This window comes from Argopecten irradians, chromosome 5 (genome assembly GCF_041381155.1).
Source record: "Argopecten irradians isolate NY chromosome 5, Ai_NY, whole genome shotgun sequence".
NCBI classification, from domain to species: Eukaryota; Metazoa; Mollusca; class Bivalvia; order Pectinida; family Pectinidae; genus Argopecten; species Argopecten irradians.
The window spans coordinates 11,770,189-11,793,784 of NC_091138.1; the positions used below are offsets into that span (position 1 = coordinate 11,770,189).

The 23,596-nt window shown below is 38.3% G+C and overlaps 1 protein-coding gene across 1 annotated transcript; it reads right to left on the reverse strand.

The window, feature by feature from the left end:
- Positions 1-2,556: 2,556 nt before the first annotated feature.
- LOC138324262 (serine-aspartate repeat-containing protein F-like) lies at positions 2,557-23,463 on the reverse strand. The gene is made up of 15 exons (XM_069269342.1): positions 23,199-23,463; positions 22,063-22,205; positions 21,752-21,934; positions 19,548-19,673; positions 15,599-15,784; positions 14,089-14,375; positions 13,522-13,693; positions 12,978-13,124; positions 12,306-12,447; positions 9,751-9,974; positions 4,887-5,030; positions 4,260-4,592; positions 3,468-3,716; positions 3,258-3,383; positions 2,557-2,814 (listed from the first exon to the last, which is right to left on the reverse strand). Exons 1-15 carry the CDS (start codon positions 23,461-23,463, stop codon positions 2,557-2,559), a joined length of 2,985 nt encoding a protein of 994 aa, XP_069125443.1.
- Positions 23,464-23,596: the final 133 nt, after the last annotated feature.

Here is a 23,596-nt window from a genome sequence, read left to right on the forward strand (position 1 = left end):
GGGTCAAGTTCTGCACTCAAGTTATTGGGAAATAAACAGATCTGGCCCGACATAGTTTATCGATACAGAAACAGTGGCAAATCCAGCCATATCATATGGCTATGCCATAAATATCGTAAGACACATATGTAATAACACTATTATGACGTCACATATAGAATTAAAGTCGTAATATATATGTGACGTCGCATGATTGTTTAGACGGAAACGTCACATCCAAGCCGGATTTCTATTGTTTCATATAGAGACGAAATTTTAAGTTTTGCATATATTTCTACTAATAAAAATTATGTGATAAATATAATCTTACACTCGTGACTATGTAATATGAAATTTATCAAATTCGTTAAACAATTCGATATGCCACGAGCCTTTATCAAATTATTGAACTAGTTTGATAGATTTCATATCACATAGTCACTCATGTAAGATCATGTATGTATACATGTTGAACGTAGTCTTCGAAACTGGTTCGTTGAGTGAGTTTGTAGTTGTCCGTAAGTAAGACTGGTATCGCTGGAGTATGCAGTCTTTATCCAGAATAGGAGAGAATTGTGCTAGCACCAGCTGATGACGGGTACAGGAGTAATGTACCCTCTATATGATCTGCTGTTAAATGTTGTTCCTATAATCGTAATAAATGTTCTTGACTTCCCACGTTTTGACGTTACTTACATACATACAATTAAATGTTATACATGCCTGAACATTATACCACTAACCACTCACCAGGTACACGGTGACACACATTGAAAACAATAATGACAGTTACGTATACGGTAAGCTCTGATAAATCTGGGGGAAATAAAATTACTATAGACAGATTTTCAATGATTAGCTAATCTGCAGTGTTTTTGAATAGTTCTATATCTTTGGAAAGTGTCTCGTATAATTTCAAAAATTTGGTTTTCGTCGCTAGGCCTTACTGCTAACACAGGCCTGAATACGCATGTGAAGACAGTAAGGCCTAGCGACGAAGTCTAGTGTTTCTCCTTTTTATAAATATACCTTCGCAAGGTACTTTCTTTTGCTTTATAATATAAGACTCTTTCATATGTGGATATGAAGGATAGGGATATTCTACCCGAGGGTCACAAAATGTAGTAAAACCCGAGGCTTGCCGAGGGCTTTACAACATTTTGTGATCCCGAGGGTAGAATATCCCTATCCTTCACATCCACTTATGAAAGAGTATTTTTCTTTCATACATCAACGTTTTATTGCAATTTTACAAACTATAATATCCCGCCATTTTGAAATAAATTCGAAGAAATCTACGGCTGAAAGTCAATTGTTCTTACATGAAAAATTACATGATATTTTCAACAAAAATTCGTTGTTTGCATTTTTTATCGTAAAACCAGTCAAGTTTGTGAAAAAATGTTCAAATTTTACCGAGGAAATAGAAATTTTGTTGACGCCGTGACGTCACGAGGCTTTATTGCATGCCTCAGTCAGCATGAGTGTATTGCCCTAGACCAGCCAGCATTACACCCGTAGGTATGAAAGAAATATATTTATACCACCACTACCCATGCCCCGCTTGTATACACAAGGTTGTTAAGCCACCACTACATGTATTGTCACACTAGAGGTGGCTACCTCACACATCGGAGGAGAACGCCAACACGGCCTACGTATACGGGTTTCGGGAGATTTTAGGTAAGCCTTGAAACTCATTGTTTTAACGCATTGAAATTATACATATAAGATTTTAATTATGGGAAGTTTGGTATCATAGATGTTGTAATTGAGTCATTGTATGTTTCCACCAAAAGTGAGGCCATGACCCCACCTTTCCCTCCTCATTACGCCATTGACAATAAAAGAAAATAGTTACCCGTTTCTTATGATTTTTAATGGTCATCATTTCATTAAAACCTTCATTTTTAACAAAATATATATTTGCCCAAATCAGTTAAATGTTTAAAAAAATGTTTTAATGTATTAAGCAACTTTTCTTTATGATGCGCGAACTGATTCCGAATTTTTTATATCAAATTATCGAATAGAATCGTTGCACGTATTTTACTATTATTACACAATGATAAAGATAATACTAGAAAGCATGGTTATTGAGTCCATGTCAAAGCAATCTGTAAGTATACAGACATATCATTGTTTTATCCCGCAACTGCCCCATATACTGACGGATAACTCCTGCCGTATAAACCTGTACTTTAATCGTCATCCGCATCAAAGAAGTGTATGGCTTCGAGCGAAACAAAGTAAATAACTGGCAATTTGCTTTCGTTTTGAATGTCATAATGGTTGAAGGAAAAATAATACATTACAATATATTACAAGTTTTATTTTGGAGCTCAACTCGGCAGAGCCTCTTCATCCCTGCTTTTCTAAGTCTTGCACCAAAATAAACCATGTATGGTAAGATACTTACCATGTATCCTCACGGCAACATATATTTTCCTTATTAACATTCACACTATTACCACCCTTATCTAGATCTTCAACCTTACATACAAAATACCATATTCATCTTTATCACTGTTCTTAAACATCCTCAAACAATATTACATCATCAAGCGCAAATAGCTTTCATTCATCATTCATTGACTCATCTACCTTACTGTCACCATCATCTACCTTACTGTCACCATCATCTACCTTACTGTCACCATCAACTAACTTACTGTCACAATCATCTACCTTAATGTCACCGTCATCTTCCTTACTGTCACAATATTCTACATTACAGTCACAATCATCTACCTTAATGTAACCGTCATCTTCCTTATTGTCACAATCATCTACCTTACAGTCACAATCATCTACCTTAATGTAACCGTCATCTTCCTTATTGTCACAATCATCTACCTTACTGTCACATATACTTAGTCATATCTACCTTACTGTCACAATCATCTACCTTACTGTCACACTCTACCTTACTGTCACAATTATCTACCTTACTGTCACAATCATCTACCTTACTGTCACACTCTACCTTACTGTCACAATTATCCACCTTACTGTCACAATCACCTACTTTACTGTCACAACTCTACCTTACTGTCACAATCATCTACCTTACTGTCACAATCACCTACCTTACTGTCACAATCATCTACCTTACTGTCACAATCATCTACCTTACTGTCACAATCATCTACCTTACTGCCACAATCATCTACCTTACTGTCAAAATCATCTACCTTACTGTCACAATCATCTACCTTACTGTCACAATCATCTACCTTACTGTCACAATCATCTACCTTACTGTCACAATCATCTACCTTACTGTCACAATCATCTACCTTACTGTCACAATCATCTACCTTACTGTCACAATCATCTCCCTTAATGTCACAATCATCTACCTTACTGTCACAATCATCTACCTTACTGTCACAATCATCTACCTTACTGTCACAATCATCTACCTTACTGTCACAATCATCTACTTTACTGTCACAATCATCTACCTTACTGTCACAATCATCTACCTTACTGTCACAATCATCTACCTTACTGTCACAATCATCTACCTTACTGTCACAATCATCTCCCTTAATGTCATACTCTATCTTACTGTCACAATCCTCTACCTTACTGTAACAATCCTCTACCTTACTGTCACAATCCTCTAGCTTACTGTCACTATCATCTTCTTTACTGTCACCATCACCTACCGTACTGTCACAATCACCTACCTTACTGTCACCATCATCTACCTTACTGTCACAATCACCTACCTTACTGTCACAATCACCTACCTTACTGTCACAATCACCTACCTTACTGCCACAATCACCTACCTTACTGTCACAATCACCTACCTTACTGTCACAATCACCTACCTTACTGTCACAATCTACCTTACTGTCACAATCACCTACCTTACTGTCACAATCATCTACCTTACTGTCACAATCATCTACCTTACTGTCACAATCATCTACCTTACTGTCACAATCATCTACCTTACTGTCACAATCATCTACCTTACTGTCACAATCATCTACCTTACTGTCACAATCATCTACCTTACTGTCACAATCATCTACCTTACTGTCACAATCATCTACCTTACTGTCACAATCATCTACTTTACTGTCACAATCATCTACCTTACTGTCACAATCATCTACTTTACTGTCACAATCATCTACCTTACTGTCACAATCATCTACCTTACTGTCACAATCATCTACCTTACTGTCACAATCATCTACCTTACTGTCACAATCATCTACCTTACTGTCACAATCATCTACCTTACTGTCACAATCATCTACCTTACTGTCACAATCATCTACCTTACTGTCACAATCATCTACCTTACTGTCACAATCATCTACCTTACTGTCGCAATCCTCTACCTTACTGTCACAATCATCTACCTTACTGTCACAATCATCTACCTTACTGTCACAATCATCTACCTTAATGTCACACTCTATCTTACTGTCACAATCATCTACCTTACTGTCACAATCATCTACCTTACTGTCACAATCCTCTACCTTACTGTCACTATCATCTACCTTACTGTCACCATCATCTACCGTACTGTCACAATCATCTACCTTACTGTCACAATCACCTACCTTACTGTCACAATCACCTACCTTACTGTCACAATCATCTACCTTACTGTCACAATCATCTACCTTACTGTCACAATCATCTACCTTACTGTCACAATCATCTACCTTACTGTCACAATCATCTACCTTACTGTCACAATCATCTACCTTACTGTCACAATCATCTACCTTACTGTCACAATCATCTACCTTACTGTCACAATCATCTACCTTACTGTCACAATCATCTACCTTACTGTCACAATCATCTACCTTACTGTCACAATCATCTACCTTACTGTCACAATCATCTACCTTACTGTCACAATCATCTACCTTACTGTCACAATCATCTACCTTACTGTCACAATCATCTACCTTACTGTCACAATCATCTACCTTACTATCACACTCTCTCTTACTGTTACAATCATCTACCTTACTGTCACAATCATCTACCTTACTGTCACAATCATCTACCTTACTGTCACAATCATCTACCTTACTGTCACAATCATCTACCTTACTGTCACAATCATCTACCTTACTGTCACAATCATCTACCTTACTGTCACAATCATCTACTTACTGTCACAATCATCTACCTTACTGTCACAATCATCTACCTTACTGTCACAATCATCTACCTTACTGTCACAATCATCTACCTTACTGTCACAATCATCTACCTTACTGTCACAATCATCTACCTTACTGTCACAATCATCTACCTTACTGTCACAATCATCTACCTTACTGTCACAATCATCTACCTTACTGTCACAATCATCTACCTTACTGTCACAATCATCTACCTTACTGTCACAATCATCTACCTTACTGTCACAATCATCTACCTTACTGTCACAATCATCTACCTTACTGTCACAATCATCTACCTTACTGTCACAATCATCTACCTTACTGTCACAATCATCTACCTTAATGTCACATTCTACCTTACTGCTACAATCATCTACCTTACTGTCACACTCTACCTTACTGTCACAATCTACCTTACTGTCACAATCATCTACCTTACTGTCACCATCATCTACCTTACTGTCACAATCATCTACCTTACTGTCACAATCATCTACCTTACTGTCACAATCATCTACCTTACTGTCACAATCATCTACCTTACTGTCACAATCATCTACCTTACTGTCACAATCTCTACCTTACTGTCACAATCATCTACCTTACTGTCACAATCATCTACCTTACTGTCACAATCATCTACCTTACTGTCACAATCATCTACCTTACTGTCACATCACACTTACTGTCACAATCATCTACCTTACTGTCACAATCATCTACCTTACTGTCACAATCACCTACCTTACTGTCACAATCACCTACCTTACTGTCACAATCACCTACCTTACTGTCACAATCATCTACCTTACTGTCACAATCATCTACCTTACTGTCACAATCACTACCTTACTGTCACAATCACTACCTTACTGTCACAATCACCTACCTTACTGTCACAATCACCTACCTTACTGTCACAATCACCTACCTTACTGTCACAATCACTACCTTACTGTCACAATCACTACCTTACTGTCACAATCACCTACCTTACTGTCACAATCATCTACCTTACTGTCACAATCATCTACCTTACTGTCACAATCATCTACCTTACTGTCACAATCATCTACCTTACTGTCACAATCATCTACCTTACTGTCACAATCATCTACCTTACTGTCACATCATCTACCTTACTGTCACAATCATCTACCTTACTGTCACAATCATCTACCTTACTGTCACAATCATCTACCTTAATGTCACAATCATCTACCTTACTGTCACAATCATCTACCTTACTGTCACACTCTCTCTTACTGTTACAATCATCTACCTTACTGTCACAATCATCTACCTTACTGTCACAATCATCCACCTTACTGTCACATCTCTACTTACTGTACACAATATCTACCTTACTGTCACAATCATCTACCTTACTGTCACAATCATCTACCTTACTGTCACAATCATCTACCTTACTGTCACATCATCTACCTTACTGTCACAATCATCTACCTTACTGTCACAATCATCTACCTTACTGTCACAATCATCTACCTTACTGTCACAATCATCTACCTTACTGTCACAATCATCTACCTTACTGTCACAATCATCTACCTTACTGTCACAATCATCTACCTTACTGTCACAATCATCTACCTTACTGTCACAATCATCTACCTTACTGTCACAATCATCTACCTTACTGTCACAATCATCTACTTACTGTATCTCTGTTACACAATCATCTACCTTACTGTCACAATCATCTACCTTACTGTCACAATCATCTACCTTACTGTCACAATCATCTACCTTACTGTCACAATCATCTACCTTACTGTCACAATCATCTACCTTACTGTCACAATCATCTACCTTACTGTCACAATCATCTACCTTACTGTCACAATCATCTACCTTACTGTCACAATCATCTACCTTACTGTCACAATCATCTACCTTACTGTCACAATCATCTACCTTACTGTCACAATCATCTACCTTACTGTCACAATCATCTACCTTACTGTCACAATCATCTACCTTACTGTCACAATCATCTACCTTACTGTCACAATCACCTACCTTACTGTCACAATCTACCTTACTGTCACAATCATCTACCTTACTGTCACAATCATCTACCTTACTGTCACAATCATCTACCTTACTGTCACAATCATCTACCTTACTGTCACAATCATCTACCTTACTGTCACAATCATCTACCTTACTGTCACAATCATCTACCTTACTGTCACAATCATCTACCTTACTGTCACAATCATCTACCTTACTGTCACAATCATCTACCTTACTGTCACAATCATCTACCTTACTGTCACAATCATCTACCTTACTGTCACAATCATCTACCTTACTGTCACAATCACCTACCTTACTGTCACAATCATCTACCTTACTGTCACAATCATCTACCTTACTGTCACAATCATCTACCTTACTGTCACAATCATCTACCTTACTGTCACAATCATCTACCTTACTGTCACAATCATCTACCTTACTGTCACAATCATCTACCTTACTGTCACAATCATCTACCTAACTGCCAAAATCACCTACCGTACTGTCACAATCACCTACCTTACTGTCACAATCACCTACCTTACTGTCACAATCTACCTTACTGTCACAATCATCTACCTTACTGTCACAATCATCTACCTTACTGTAACAATCATCTACCTTACTGTCACAATCATCTACCTTACTGTCACAATCATCTACCTTACTGTCACAATCATCTACCTTACTGTCACAATCATCTACCTTACTGTCACAATCATCTACCTTACTGTCACAATCATCTACCTTACTGTCACAATCATCTACCTTACTGTCACAATCATCTACCTTACTGTCACAATCATCTACCTTACTGTCACAATCATCTACCTTACTGTCACAATCATCTACCTTACTGTCACAATCATCTACCTTACTGTCACAATCATCTACCTTACTGTCACAATCATCTACCTTACTGTCACAATCATCTACCTTACTGTCACACTCTATCTTACTGTCACAATCATCTACCTTACTGTCACAATCATCTACCTTACTGTCACAATCATCTACCTTACTGTCACAATCATCTACCTTACTGTCACAATCATCTACCTTACTGTCACAATCATCTACCTTACTGTCACATCATCTACCTTACTGTCACCATCATCTACCTTACTGTCACAATCATCTACCTTACTGTCACATTCATATACCTTACTGTCACAATCATCTACCTTACTGTCAAAATCATCTACTTTACTATCACACTCTCTCTTACTGTTACAATCATCTACCTTACTGTCACAATCATCTACCTTACTGTCACAATCATCTACCTTACTGTCACAATCATCTACCTTACTGTCACAATCATCTACCTTACTGTCACAATCATCTACCTTACTGTCACAATCATCTACCTTACTGTCACAATCATCTACCTTACTGTCACAATCATCTACCTTACTGTCACAATCATCTACCTTACTGTCACAATCATCTACCTTACTGTCACAATCATCTACCTTACTGTCACAATCATCTACCTTACTGTCACAATCATCTACCTTACTGTCACAATCATCTACCTTACTGTCCATCATCTACCTACTGTCACAATCATCTACCTTACTGTCACAATCATCTACCTTACTGTCACAATCATCTACCTTACTGTCACAATCATCTACCTTACTGTCACAATCATCTACCTTACTGTCACAATCATCTACCTTACTGTCACAATCATCTACCTTACTGTCACAATCATCTACCTTACTGTCACAATCATCTACCTTACTGTCACAATCATCTACCTTACTGTCACAATCATCTACCTTACTGTCACAATCATCTACCTTACTGTCACAATCATCTACCTTACTGTCACAATCATCTACTTTACTGTCACAATCATCTACCTTACTGTCACAATCATCTACCTTACTGTCACAATCATCTACCTTACTGTCACAATCATCTACCTTACTGTCACAATCATCTACCTTACTGTCACAATCATCTACCTTACTGTCACAATCATCTACCTTACTGTCACAATCATCTACCTTACTGTCACAATCATCTACCTTACTGTCACAATCATCTACCTTACTGTCACAATCACCTACCTTACTGTCACAATCTACCTTACTGTCACAATCATCTACCTTACTGTCACAATCATCTACCTTACTGTCACAATCATCTACCTTACTGTCACAATCATCTACCTTACTGTCACAATCATCTACCTTACTGTCACAATCATCTACCTTACTGTCACAATCATCTACCTTACTGTCACAATCATCTACCTTACTGTCACAATCATCTACCTTACTGTCACAATCATCTACCTTACTGTCACCAATCATCTACCTTACTGTCACAATCATCTACCTTACTGTCACAATCACCTACCTTACTGTCACACTCTACCTTACTGCTACAATCATCTACCTTCCTGTCCACCCTACCTTACTGTCACACTCTACCTTACTGTCACAATCATCTACCTTACTGTCACAATCATCTACCTTACTGTCACAATCATCTACCTTACTGTCACAATCATCTACCTTACTGTCACAATCTCTACCTTACTGTCACAATCATCTACCTTACTGTCACAATCATCTACCTTACTGTCACAATCATCTATTTTACTGTCACCATCATCTACCTTACTGCCACAATCATCTACCTTACTGTCACCATTATCTACCTTACTGTCACAATCATCTACCTTACTGTCACAATCATCTACCTTACTGTCACAATCATCTACCTTACTGTACATCATCACTACTGTCACACTACTTACTGTCACAATCATCTACCTTACTGTCACAATCATCTACCTTACTGTCACAATCATCTACCTTACTGTCACAATCATCTACCTTACTGTCACAATCATCTACCTTACTGTCACAATCATCTACCTTACTGTCACAATCATCTACCTTACTGTCACAATCATCTACCTTACTGTCACAATCATCTACCTTACTGTCACAATCATCTACCTTACTGTCACAATCATCTACCTTACTGTCACAATCATCTACCTTACTGTCACAAATCACCTTATGTCACATCATCTACCTTACTGTCACAATCATCTACCTTACTGTCACAATCATCTACCTTACTGTCACAATCATCTACCTTACTGTCACAATCATCTACCTTACTGTCACAATCATCTACCTTACTGTCACAATCATCTACCTTACTGTCACAATCATCTACCTTACTGTCACAATCATCTACCTTACTGTCACAATCATCTACCTTACTGTCACATCATATCCTTACACTGTCACATCTACCTTACTGTCACAATCATCTACCTTACTGTCACAATCATCTACCTTACTGTCACAATCATCTACCTTACTGTCACAATCATCTACCTTACTGTCACAATCATCTACCTTACTGTCACAATCATCTACCTTACTGTCACAATCATCTACCTTACTGTCACAATCATCTACCTTACTGTCACACAATCATCTACCTTACTGTCACAATCATCTACCTTACTGTCACATCATCTACCTTACTGTCACATCACTACCTTACTGTCACAATCATCTACCTTACTGTCACAATCATCTACCTTACTGTCACAATCATCTACCTTCTGTCACCATCATCTACCTTATTGTCACAATCATCTACCTTACTGTCACAATCATCTACCTTACTGTCACAATCATCTACCTTACTGTCACAATCATCTACCTTACTGTCACAATCATCTACCTTACTGTCACAATCATCTACCTTACTGTCACAATCATCTACCTTACTGTCACAATCATCTACCTTACTGTCACAATCATCTACCTTACTGTCACAATCATCTACCTTACTGTCACAATCATCTACCTTACTGTCACAATCATCTACCTTACTGTCACAATCATCTACCTTACTGTCACAATCATCTACCTTACTGTCACAATCATCTACCTTACTGTCACAATCATCTACCTTACTGTCACAATCATCTACCTTACTGTCACAATCATCTACCTTACTGTCACAATCATCTACCTTACTGTCACAATCATCTACCTTACTGTCACAATCATCTACCTTACTGTCACAATCATCTACCTTACTGTCACAATCATCTACCTTACTGTCACAATCATCTACCTTACTGTCACAATCATCTACCTTACTGTCACAATCATCTACCTTACTGTCACAATCATCTACCTTACTGTCACAATCATCTCCTTACTGTACAATCACTACTTACTGTCACAATCACTACCTTACTGTCACAATCATCTACCTTACTGTCACAATCATCTACCTTACTGTCACAATCATCTACCTTACTGTCACAATCATCTACCTTACTGTCACAATCATCTACCTTACTGTCACAATCATCTACCTTACTGTCACAATCATCTACCTTACTGTCACAATCATCTACCTTACTGTCACAATCATCTACCTTACTGTCACAATCATCTACCTTAATGTCACATTCTACCTTACTGTCACCATCATCTACCTTACTGTCACAATCATCTACCTTACTGTCACAATCATCTACCTTACTGTCACATTCTACCTTACTGTCACAATCATCTACCTTACTGTCACAATCATCTACCTTACTGTCACAATCATCTACCTTACTGTCACAATCATCTACCTTACTGTCACAATCATCTACCTTACTGTCACAATCATCTACCTTACTGTCACAATCATCTACCTTACTGTCACAATCATCTACCTTACTGTCACAATCATCTACCTTACTGTCACAATCATCTACCTTACTGTCACAATCATCTACCTTACTGTCACAATCATCTACCTTACTGTCACAATCATCTACCTTACTGTCACAATCATCTACCTTACTGTCACAATCATCTACCTTACTGTCACAATCATCTACCTTACTGTCACAATCATCTACCTTACTGTCACAATCATCTACCTTACTGTCACAATCATCTACCTTACTGTCACAATCATCTACCTTACTGTCACAATCATCTACCTTACTGTCACAATCATCTACCTTACTGTCACAATCATCTACCTTACTGTCACAATCATCTACCTTACTGTCACAATCATCTACCTTACTGTCACAATCATCTACCTTACTGTCTCCATCATCTACCTTACTGTCACAATCATCTACCTTACTGTCACAATCATCTACCTTACTGTCACAATCCTCTACTTTACTGTCACAATCATCTACCTTACTGTCACAATCATCTACCTTACTGTCACAATCATCTACCTTACTGTCACAATCATCTACCTTACTGTCACAATCATCTACCTTACTGTCACAATCATCTACCTTACTGTCACAATCATCTACCTTACTGTCACAATCATCTACCTTACTGTCACAATCATCTACCTTACTGTCACAATCATCTACCTTACTGTCACAATCATCTACCTTACTGTCACAATCATCTACCTTACTGTCACAATCATCTACCTTACTGTCACAATCATCTACCTTACTGTCACACATCTACTTACTGCAAACCTTACTGTCACAATCATCTACCTTACTGTCACAATCATCTACCTTACTGTCACATCATCTACCTTACTGTCACATCATCTACCTTACTGTCACAATCATCTACCTTACTGTCACAATCATCTACCTTACTGTCACAATCACCTACCTTACTGTCACAATCATCTACTTACTGTCACAATCATCTACCTTACTGTCACAATCATCTACCTTACTGTCACAATCATCTACCTTACTGTCACATCATCTACCTTACTGTCACAATCACCTACCTTACTGTCACAATCATCTACCTTACTGTCACCATCATCTACCTTACTGTCACAATCACCTACCTTACTGCCACAATCACCTACCTTACTGTCACACATCTCTACCTTACTGTCACAATCATCTACCTTACTGTCACAATCATCTACCTTACTGTCACAATCATCTACCTTACTGTCACAATCATCTACCTTACTGTCACAATCATCTACCTTACTGTCACAATCATCTACCTTACTGTCACAATCATCTACCTTACTGTCACAATCATCTACCTTACTGTCACAATCATTACCTTACTGTCACAATCATCTACCTTACTGTCACAATCATCTACCTTACTGTCACAATCATCTACCTTACTGTCACAATCATCTACCTTACTGTCACAATCATCTACCTTACTGTCACAATCATCTACCTTACTGTCACAATCATCTACCTTACTGTCACATCATCTACCTTACTGTCACAATCATCTACCTTACTGTCACAATCATCTACCTTACTGTCACAATCATCTACCTTACTGTCACAATCATCTACCTTACTGTCACAATCATCTACCTTACTGTCACAATCATCTACCTTACTGTCACAATCATCTACCTTAATGTCACAATCGTCTACCTTACTGTCACAATATTCTACTTTACTGTCACAATCATCTACCTTACTGTCACAATCATCTACCTTACTGTCACAATCATCTACCTTACTGTCACAATCATCTACCTTACTGTCACAATCATCTACCTTACTGTCACAATCATCTACCTTACTGTCACAATCATCTACCTTACTGTCACAATCATCTACCTTACTGTCACAATCATCTACCTTACTGTCACAATCATCTACCTTACTGTCACAATCCTCTACTTACTGTCACAATCATCTACCTTACTGTCACAATCATCTACCTTACTGTCACAATCATCTACCTTACTGTCACAATCATCTACCTTACTGTCACAATCATCTACCTTACTGTCACAATCATCTACTTTACTGTCACAATCATCTACCTTACTGTCACAATCATCTACCTTACTGTCACAATCATCTACCTTACTGTCACAATCATCTACCTTACTGTCACAATCTACCTACCTTTTTGTTACATCTACCTTACTGTCACAATCATCTACCTTACTGTCACAATCATCTACCTTACTGTCACAATCATCTACCTTACTGTCACAATCATCTACCTTACTGTCACAATCATCTACCTTACTGTCACAATCCTCTACTTTACTGTCACAATCACTTACCCTATTGTCACAGTCATCTACCTTACTGTCACAATCATCTACCTTATTGTCACAGTCATCTACCTTACTGTTACAATCATCTACCTTAATGTCACACTCTATCTTACTGTCACAATCATCTACCTTACTGTCACAATCATCTACCTTACTGTCACAATCCTCTACCTTACTGTCACTATCATCTACCTTACTGTCACAATCATCTACCTTACTGTCACAATCATCTACCTTACTGTCACAATCATCTACTTTAATGTCACAATCATCTACCTTACTGTCACAATCATCTACCTTACTGTCACAATCATCTACCTTACTGTCACAATCATCTACCTTACTGTCACAATCATCTACCTTACTGTCACAATCATCTACCTTACTGTCACAATCATCTACCTTACTGTCACAATCATCTACCTTACTGTCACAATCATCTACCTTACTGTCACAATCATCTACCTTACTGTCACAATCATCTACCTTACTGTCACAATTCACTTCTCATCTACCTTACTGTCACAATCATCTACCTTACTGTCACAATCATCTACCTTACTGTCACATCATCTACCTTACTGTCACAATCATCTACCTTACTGTCACAATCATCTACCTTACTGTCACAATCATCTACCTTACTGTCACAATCATCTACCTTACTGTCACAATCATCTACCTTACTGTCACAATCATCTACCTTACTGTCACAATCATCTACCTTACTGTCACAATCATCTACCTTACTGTCACATCTCTACCTTACTGTCACAATCATCTACCTTACTGTCACAATCATCTACCTTACTGTCACAATCATCTACCTTACTGTCACAATCATCTACCTTACTGTCACAATCATCTACCTTACTGTCACAATCATCTACCTTACTGTCACAATCATCTACCTTACTGTCACAATCATCTACCTTACTGTCACAATCATCTACCTTACTGTCACAATCATCTACCTTACTGTCACAATCATCTACCTTACTGTCACAATCATCTACCTTACTGTCACAATCATCTACCTTACTGTCACAATCATCTACCTTACTGTCACAATCATCTACCTTACTGTCACAATCATCTACCTTAATGTCACAATCATCTACCTTACTGTCACAATCATCTACCTTACTGTCACAATCATCTACCTTACTGTCACAATCATCTACCTTACTGTCACAATCATCTACCTTACTGTCACAATCATCTACCTTACTGTCACAATCATCTACCTTACTGTCACAATCATCTACCTTACTGTCACAATCATCTACCTTACTGTCACAATCATCTACCTTACTGTCACAATCATCTACCTTACTGTCACAATCATCTACCTTACTGTCACAATCATCTACCTTACTGTCACAATCATCTACCTTACTGTCACAATCATCTACCTTATTGTCACAGTCATCTACCTTACTGTTACAATCATCTACCTTAATGTCACACTCTACCTTACTGTCACAATCATCTACCTTACTGTCACAATCATCTACCTTACTGTCACAATCATCTACCTTACTGTCACAATCATCTACCTTACTGTCACAATCATCTACCTTACACCTTACTGTCACAATCATCTACCTTACTGTCACAATCATCTACCTTACTGTCACAATCATCTACCTTACTGTCACAATCATCTACCTTACTGTCACAATCATCTACCTTACTGTCACAATCATCTACCTTACTGTCACAATCATCTACCTTACTGTCACAATCATCTACCTTACAATCTACCTTACTGTCACACTCTACCTTACTGTCACAATCATCTACCTTACTGTCACAATCATCTACCTTACTGTCACAATCATCTACCTTACTGTCACAATCATCTACCTTACTGTCACAATCATCTACCTTACTGTCACAATCATCTACCTTACTGTCACAATCATCTACCTTACTGTCACAATCACTACCTTACTGTCACAATCATCTACCTTACTGTCACAATCATCATCTACTGTCACAATCATCTACCTTACTGTCACAATCTCTACCTTACTGTCACAATCATCTACCTTACTGTCACAATCATCTACCTTACTGTCACAATCATCTACCTTACTGTCACAACATCTACCTTACTGTCACAATCATCTACCTTACTGTCACAATCATCTACCTTACTGTCACAATCATCTACCTTACTACATCACTACCTACGTCATCTACCTTACTGTCACATCACTACCTTACTGTCACATCTCTACTTACTGTCACAATCATCTACCTTACTGTCACATCATCTACCTTACTGTCACAATCATCTACCTTACTGTCACAATCATCTACCTTACTGTCACAATCATCTACCTTACTGTCACAATCATCTACCTTACTGTCACAATCATCTACCTTACTGTCACAATCATCTACCTTACTGTCACAATCATCTACCTTACTGTCACAATCATCTACCTTACTGTCACAATCATCTACCTTACTGTCACAATCATCTACCTTACTGTCACAATCATCTACCTTACTGTCACAATCTACTTACTACATTCTACCTTACTGTCACAATCATCTACCTTACTGTCACAATCATCTACCTTACTGTCACAATCATCTACCTTACTGTCACAATCATCTACCTTACTGTCACAATCATCTACCTTACTGTCACAATCATCTACCTTACTGTCACAATCATCTACCTTACTGTCACAATCATCTACCTTACTGTCACAATCATCTACCTTACTGTCACAATCATCTACCTTACTGTCACAATCATCTACCTTACTGTCACAATCATCTACCTTACTGTCACAATCATCTACCTTACTGTCACAATCATCTACCTTACTGTCACAATCATCTACCTTACTGTCACAATCATCTACCTTACTGTCACATCATCTACCTTACTGTCACAATCATCTACCTTACTGTACACATCTCTACCTTACTGTCACAATCATCTACCTTACTGTCACAATCATCTACCTTACTGTCACAATCATCTACCTTACTGTCACAATCATCTACCTTACTGTCACAATCATCTACCTTACTGTCACAATCATCTACCTTACTGTCACAATCATCTACCTTACTGTCACAATCATCTACCTTACTGTCACAATCATCTACCTTACTGTCACACATCTACCTTACTGTTACAATAATCTACCTTACTGTCACAATCATCTACCTTACTGTCACAATCATCTACCTTACTGTCACAATCATCTACCTTACTGTCACAATCATCTACCTTACTGTCACAATCATCTACCTTACTGTCACAATCATCTACCTTACTGTCACAATCATCTACCTTACTGTCACAATCATCTACCTTACTGTCACAATCATCTACCTTACTGTCACAATCATCTACCTTACTGTCACAATCATCTACCTTACTGTCACAATCATCTACCTTACTGTCACAATCATCTACCTTACTGTCACAATCATCTACCTTACTGTCACAATCATCTACCTTACTGTCACAATCATCTACCTTACTGTCACAATCATCTACCTTACTGTCACAATCATCTACCTTACTGTCACAATCATCTACCTTACTGTCACAATCATCTACCTTACTGTCACACTCTCTCTTACTGTCACAATCATCTACCTTACTGTCACAATCACTACCTTATGTCACATCATCTACCTTACTGTCACATCATCTACCTTACTGTCACAATCATCTACCTTACTGTCACAATCATCTACCTTACTGTCACAATCATCTACCTTACTGTCACAATCATCTACCTTACTGTCACAATCATCTACCTTACTGTCACAATCATCTACCTTACTGTCACATCATCTACCTTACTGTCACATCATCTACCTACTGTCACAATCATCTACCTTACTGTCACAATCATCTACCTTACTGTCACATCATCACTACCTTACTGTCACAATCATCTACCTTACTGTCACAATCATCTACCTTACTGTCACAATCATCTACCTTACTGTCACCATCATCTACCTTACTGTCACAATCATCTACCTTACTGTCACAATCATCTACCTTACTGTCACAATCATCTACCTTACTGTCACAATCATCTACCTTACTGTCACAATCATCTACCTTACTGTCACAATCATCTACCTTACTGTCACAATCATCTACCTTACTGTCACAATCATCTACCTTACTGTCACAATCATCTACCTTACTGTCACAATCATCTACCTTACTGTCACAATCATCTACCTTACTGTCACAATCATCTACCTTACTGTCACAATCATCTACCTTACTGTCACAATCATCTACCTTACTGTCACAATCATCTACCTTACTGTCACAATCATCTACCTTACTGTCACAATCATCTACCTTACTGTCACAATCATCTACCTTACTGTCACAATCATCTACCTTACTGTCACAATCATCTACCTTACTGTCACAATCATCTACCTTACTGTCACAATCATCTACCTTACTGTCACAATCATCTACCTTACTGTCACAATCATCTACCTTACTGTCACAATCATCTACTTTACTGTCACAACTCTAACCCTACTGTCACAATCTACCTTACTGTCACAATCACCTACCTTACTGTCACAATCATCTACCTTACTGTCACAATCATCTACCTTACTGTCACAATCATCTACCTTACTGTCACAATCATCTACCTTACTGTCACAATCATCTACCTTACTGTCACAATCACCTACCTTACTGTCACAATCACCTACCTTACTGTCACAATCACCTACCTTACTGTCACAATCACTACTTACTGTCACAATCACCTACCTTACTGTCACAATCATCTACCTTACTGTCACAATCATCTACCTTACTGTCACAATCATCTACCTTACTGTCACAATCATCTACCTTACTGTCACAATCATCTACCTTACTGTCACAATCATCTACCTTACTGTCACAATCATCTACCTTACTGTCACAATCATCTACCTTACTGTCACACTCATCTACCTTACTGTCACAATCATCTACCTTACTGTCACAACTCTACCTTACTGTCACAATCATCTACCTTACTGTCACAATCATCTACCTTACTGTCACAATCATCTACCTTACTGTCACAATCATCTACCTTACTGTCACCATCATCTACCTTACTGTCACAATCACCTACCTTACTGTCACAATCACCTACCTTACTGTCACAATCACCTACCTTACTGTCACAATCATCTACCTTACTGTCACAATCATCTACCTTACTGTCACAATCATCTACCTTACTGTCACAATCATCTACCTTACTGTCACAATCATCTTACCTTACTGTCACCATCATCTACCTTACTGTCACAATCATCTACCTTACTGTCACAATCATCTACCTTACTGTCACAATCATCTACCTTACTGTCACAATCATCTACCTTACTGTCACAATCATCTACCTTACTGTCACAATCATCTACTTCTTACTACTTACTGTCACAATCATCTACCTTACTGTCACAATCATCTACCTTACTGTCACAATCATCTACCTTACTGTCACAATCATCTACCTTACTGTCACAATCATCTACCTTACTGTCACAATCATCTACCTTACTGTCACAATCATCTACCTTACTGTCACAATCATCTACCTTACTGTCACAATCATCTACCTTACTGTCACAATCATCTACCTTACTGTCACATCATCTACCTTACTGTCACAATCATCTACCTTACTGTCACAATCATCTACCTTACTGTCACAATCATCTACCTTACTGTCACAATCATCTACCTTACTGTCACAATCATCTACCTTACTGTCACAATCATCTACCTTACTGTCACACTCTCTCTTACTGTCACAATCATCTACCTTACTGTCACAATCATCTACTTTACTGTCACAATCATCTACCTTACTGTCACAATCATCTACCTTACTGTCACAATCATCTACCTTACTGTCACAATCATCTACCTTACTGTCACAATCATCTACCTTACTGTCACAATCATCTACCTTACTGTCACAATCATCTACCTTACTGTCACAATCATCTACCTTACTGTCACAATCATCTACCTTACTGTCACAATCATCTACCTTACTGTCACAATCATCTACCTTACTGTCACAATCATCTACCTTACTGTCACAATCATCTACCTTACTGTCACAATCATCTACCTTACTGTCACAATCATCTACCTTACTGTCACAATCATCTACCTTACTGTCACAATCATCTACCTTACTGTCACAATCATCTACCTTACTGTCACATCATCTACCTTACTGTCACCATCATCTACCTTACTGTCACAATCATCTACCTTACTGTCACATTCATATACCTTACTGTCACAATCATCTACCTTACTGTCACAATCATCTACCTTACTGTCACAATCATCTACCTTACTGTCACAATCATCTACCTTACTGTCACAATCATCTACCTTACTGTCACAATCACCTACCTTACTGTCACAATCATCTACCTTACTGTCACAATCATCTACCTTACTGTCACAATCATCTACCTTACTGTCACAATCATCTACCTTACTGTCACCATCATCTACCTTACTGTCACCATCACCTACCTTACTGTCACAATCACCTACCTTACTGTCACAATCACCTACCTTACTGTCACAATCTACCTTACTGTCACAATCACCTACCTTACTGTCACAATCATCTACCTTACTGTCACAATCACCTACCTTACTGTCACAATCATCTACCTTACTGTCACCATCATCTACCTTACTGTCACAATCACCTACCTTACTGTCACAATCACCTACCTTACTGTCACAATCTACCTTACTGTCACAATCATCTACCTTACTGTCACAATCATCTACCTTACTGTCACAATCATCTACCTTACTGTCACAATCATCTACCTTACTGTCACAATCATCTACCTTACTGTCACAATCATCTACCTTACTGTCACAATCATCTACCTTACTGTCACAATCATCTACCTTACTGTCACAATCATCTACCTTACTGTCACAATCATCTACCTTACTGTCACAATCATCTACCTTACTGTCACAATCATCTACCTTACTGTCACAATCACACTGTCATCTACCTTACTGTCACAATCATCTACCTTACTGTCACATCCTCTACCTTACTGTCACAATCATCTACCTTACTGTCACAATCATCTACCTTACTGTCACCATCATCTACCTTACTGTCACAATCATCTACCTTACTGTCACAATCACCTACCTTACTGTCACAATCACCTACCTTACTGTCACAATCTACCTTACTGTCACAATCACCTACCTTACTGTCACAATCATCTACCTTACTGTCACCATCATCTACCTTACTGTCACAATCACCTACCTTACTGCCACAATCACCTACCTTACTGTCACAATCACCTACCTTACTGTCACAATCACCTACCTTACTGTCACAATCTACCTTACTGTCACAATCACCTACCTTACTGTCACAATCACCTACCTTACTGTCACAATCACTTACCTTACTGTCAGAATCTATCTTACTGTCACAATCATCTACTTTACTGTCACAATCAGCTACCTTACTGTCACCATCATCTACCTTACTGTCACAATCATCTACCTTAATGTCACATTCTACCTTACTGTCACCATCATCTACCTTACTGTCACAATCACCTACCTTACTGTCACAATCATCTACCTTACTGTCACAATCATCTACCTTACTGTCACAATCATCTACCTTACTGTCACAATCATCTACCTTACTGTCACACAATCATCTACCTTACTGTCACCATCATCTACCTTACTGTCACAATCACCTACCTTACTGTCACAATCGTCTACCTTACTGTCGCAATCCTCTACCTTACTGTCACTATCACCTATCTTACTGTCACCATCATCTACCGTCCTGTCACAATCAACAACCTTACTGTCACAATCACCTATCTTACTGTCACCATCATCTACCGTCCAGTCACAATCATCTACCTTACTGTCACATCATCTACCTTACTGTCACCATCATCTACCGTCCTGTCAGCATCATCTACCTTACTGTCACAATCACCTACCTTACTGTCACAATCACCTACCTTACTGTCACAATCTACCTTACTGTCACAATCACCTACCTTACTGTCACAATCATCTACCTTACTGTCACAATCATCTACCTTACTGTCACAATCATCTACCTTACTGTCACAATCATCTACCTTACTGTCACAATCATCTACCTTACTGTCACAATCATCTACCTTATGTCCTCATCTACCTTACTGTCACAATCATCTACCTTACTGTCACAATCACCTACCTTACTGTCACAATCATCTACCTTACTGTCACAATCATCTACCTTACTGTCACCATCATCTACCTTACTGTCACAATCATCTACCTTACTGTCACAATCATCTACCTTACTGTCACAATCATCTACCTTACTGTCACAATCATCTCCTTACTGTCACAATCTCTACCTTACTGTCACAATCCTCTACCTACATCCTCTACCTTACTGTCACAATCCTCTACCTTACTGTCACAATCATCTACCTTACTGTCACAATCACCTACCTTACTGTCACAATCACCTACCTTACTGTCACAATCTACCTTACTGTCACAATCACCTACCTTACTGTCACAATCACCTACCTTACTGTCACAATCACCTACCTTACTGTCACAATCACCTACCTTACTGTCACAATCTACCTTACTGTCACAATCACCTACCTTACTGTCACAATCATCTACCTTACTGTCACAATCATCTACCTTACTGTCACAATCATCTACCTTACTGTCACAATCATCTACCTTACTGTCACAATCATCTACCTTACTGTCACAATCATCTACCTTACTGTCACAATCATCTACCTTAATGTCACAATCACCTACCTTACTGTCACAATCATCTACCTTACTGTAACAATCATCTTACTTACTGTCACAATCATCTACCTTACTGTCACAATCATCTACCTTAATGTCACAATCTACCTTACTGTCACAATCCTCTACCTTACTGTCACAATCCTCTACCTTACTGTCACAATCTACCTTACTGTCACAATCACCTACCTTACTGTCGCAATCATCTACCTTGCTGTAACAATCATCTACCTTACTGTCACAATCCTCTACCTTACTGTCACAATCCTCTACCTTACTGTCGCAATCATCTACCATACTGTCACAATCATCTACCATACTGTCACCATAATGTATGCGATCATGTCAACACCGTCCTGATATTTCACAGTTATAATGTTTGCGATCATGTCAATACCGTCCTGATATTTCACGGTTATAATTTAAGCGATCTTTTCAATACCGTCCTGAT

Coding starts and splice junctions, on each gene's coding strand:
- LOC138324262 (XM_069269342.1), bottom strand. CDS start 23,463: ATGGTAGATGATTGTGACAGTATGGTAGATGATTGCGACAGTAAGGTA. Junction 22,206..23,198: donor TAAGGTAGATGATTGTGACA/GTAAGTAAGATG, acceptor ACTGGACGGTAG/ATGATGGTGACAGTAAGATA. Junction 4,593..4,886: donor TAGATGATTGTGACAGTAAG/GTAGATGATTGT, acceptor TGTGACAGTAAG/GTAGGTGATTGTGACAGTAA.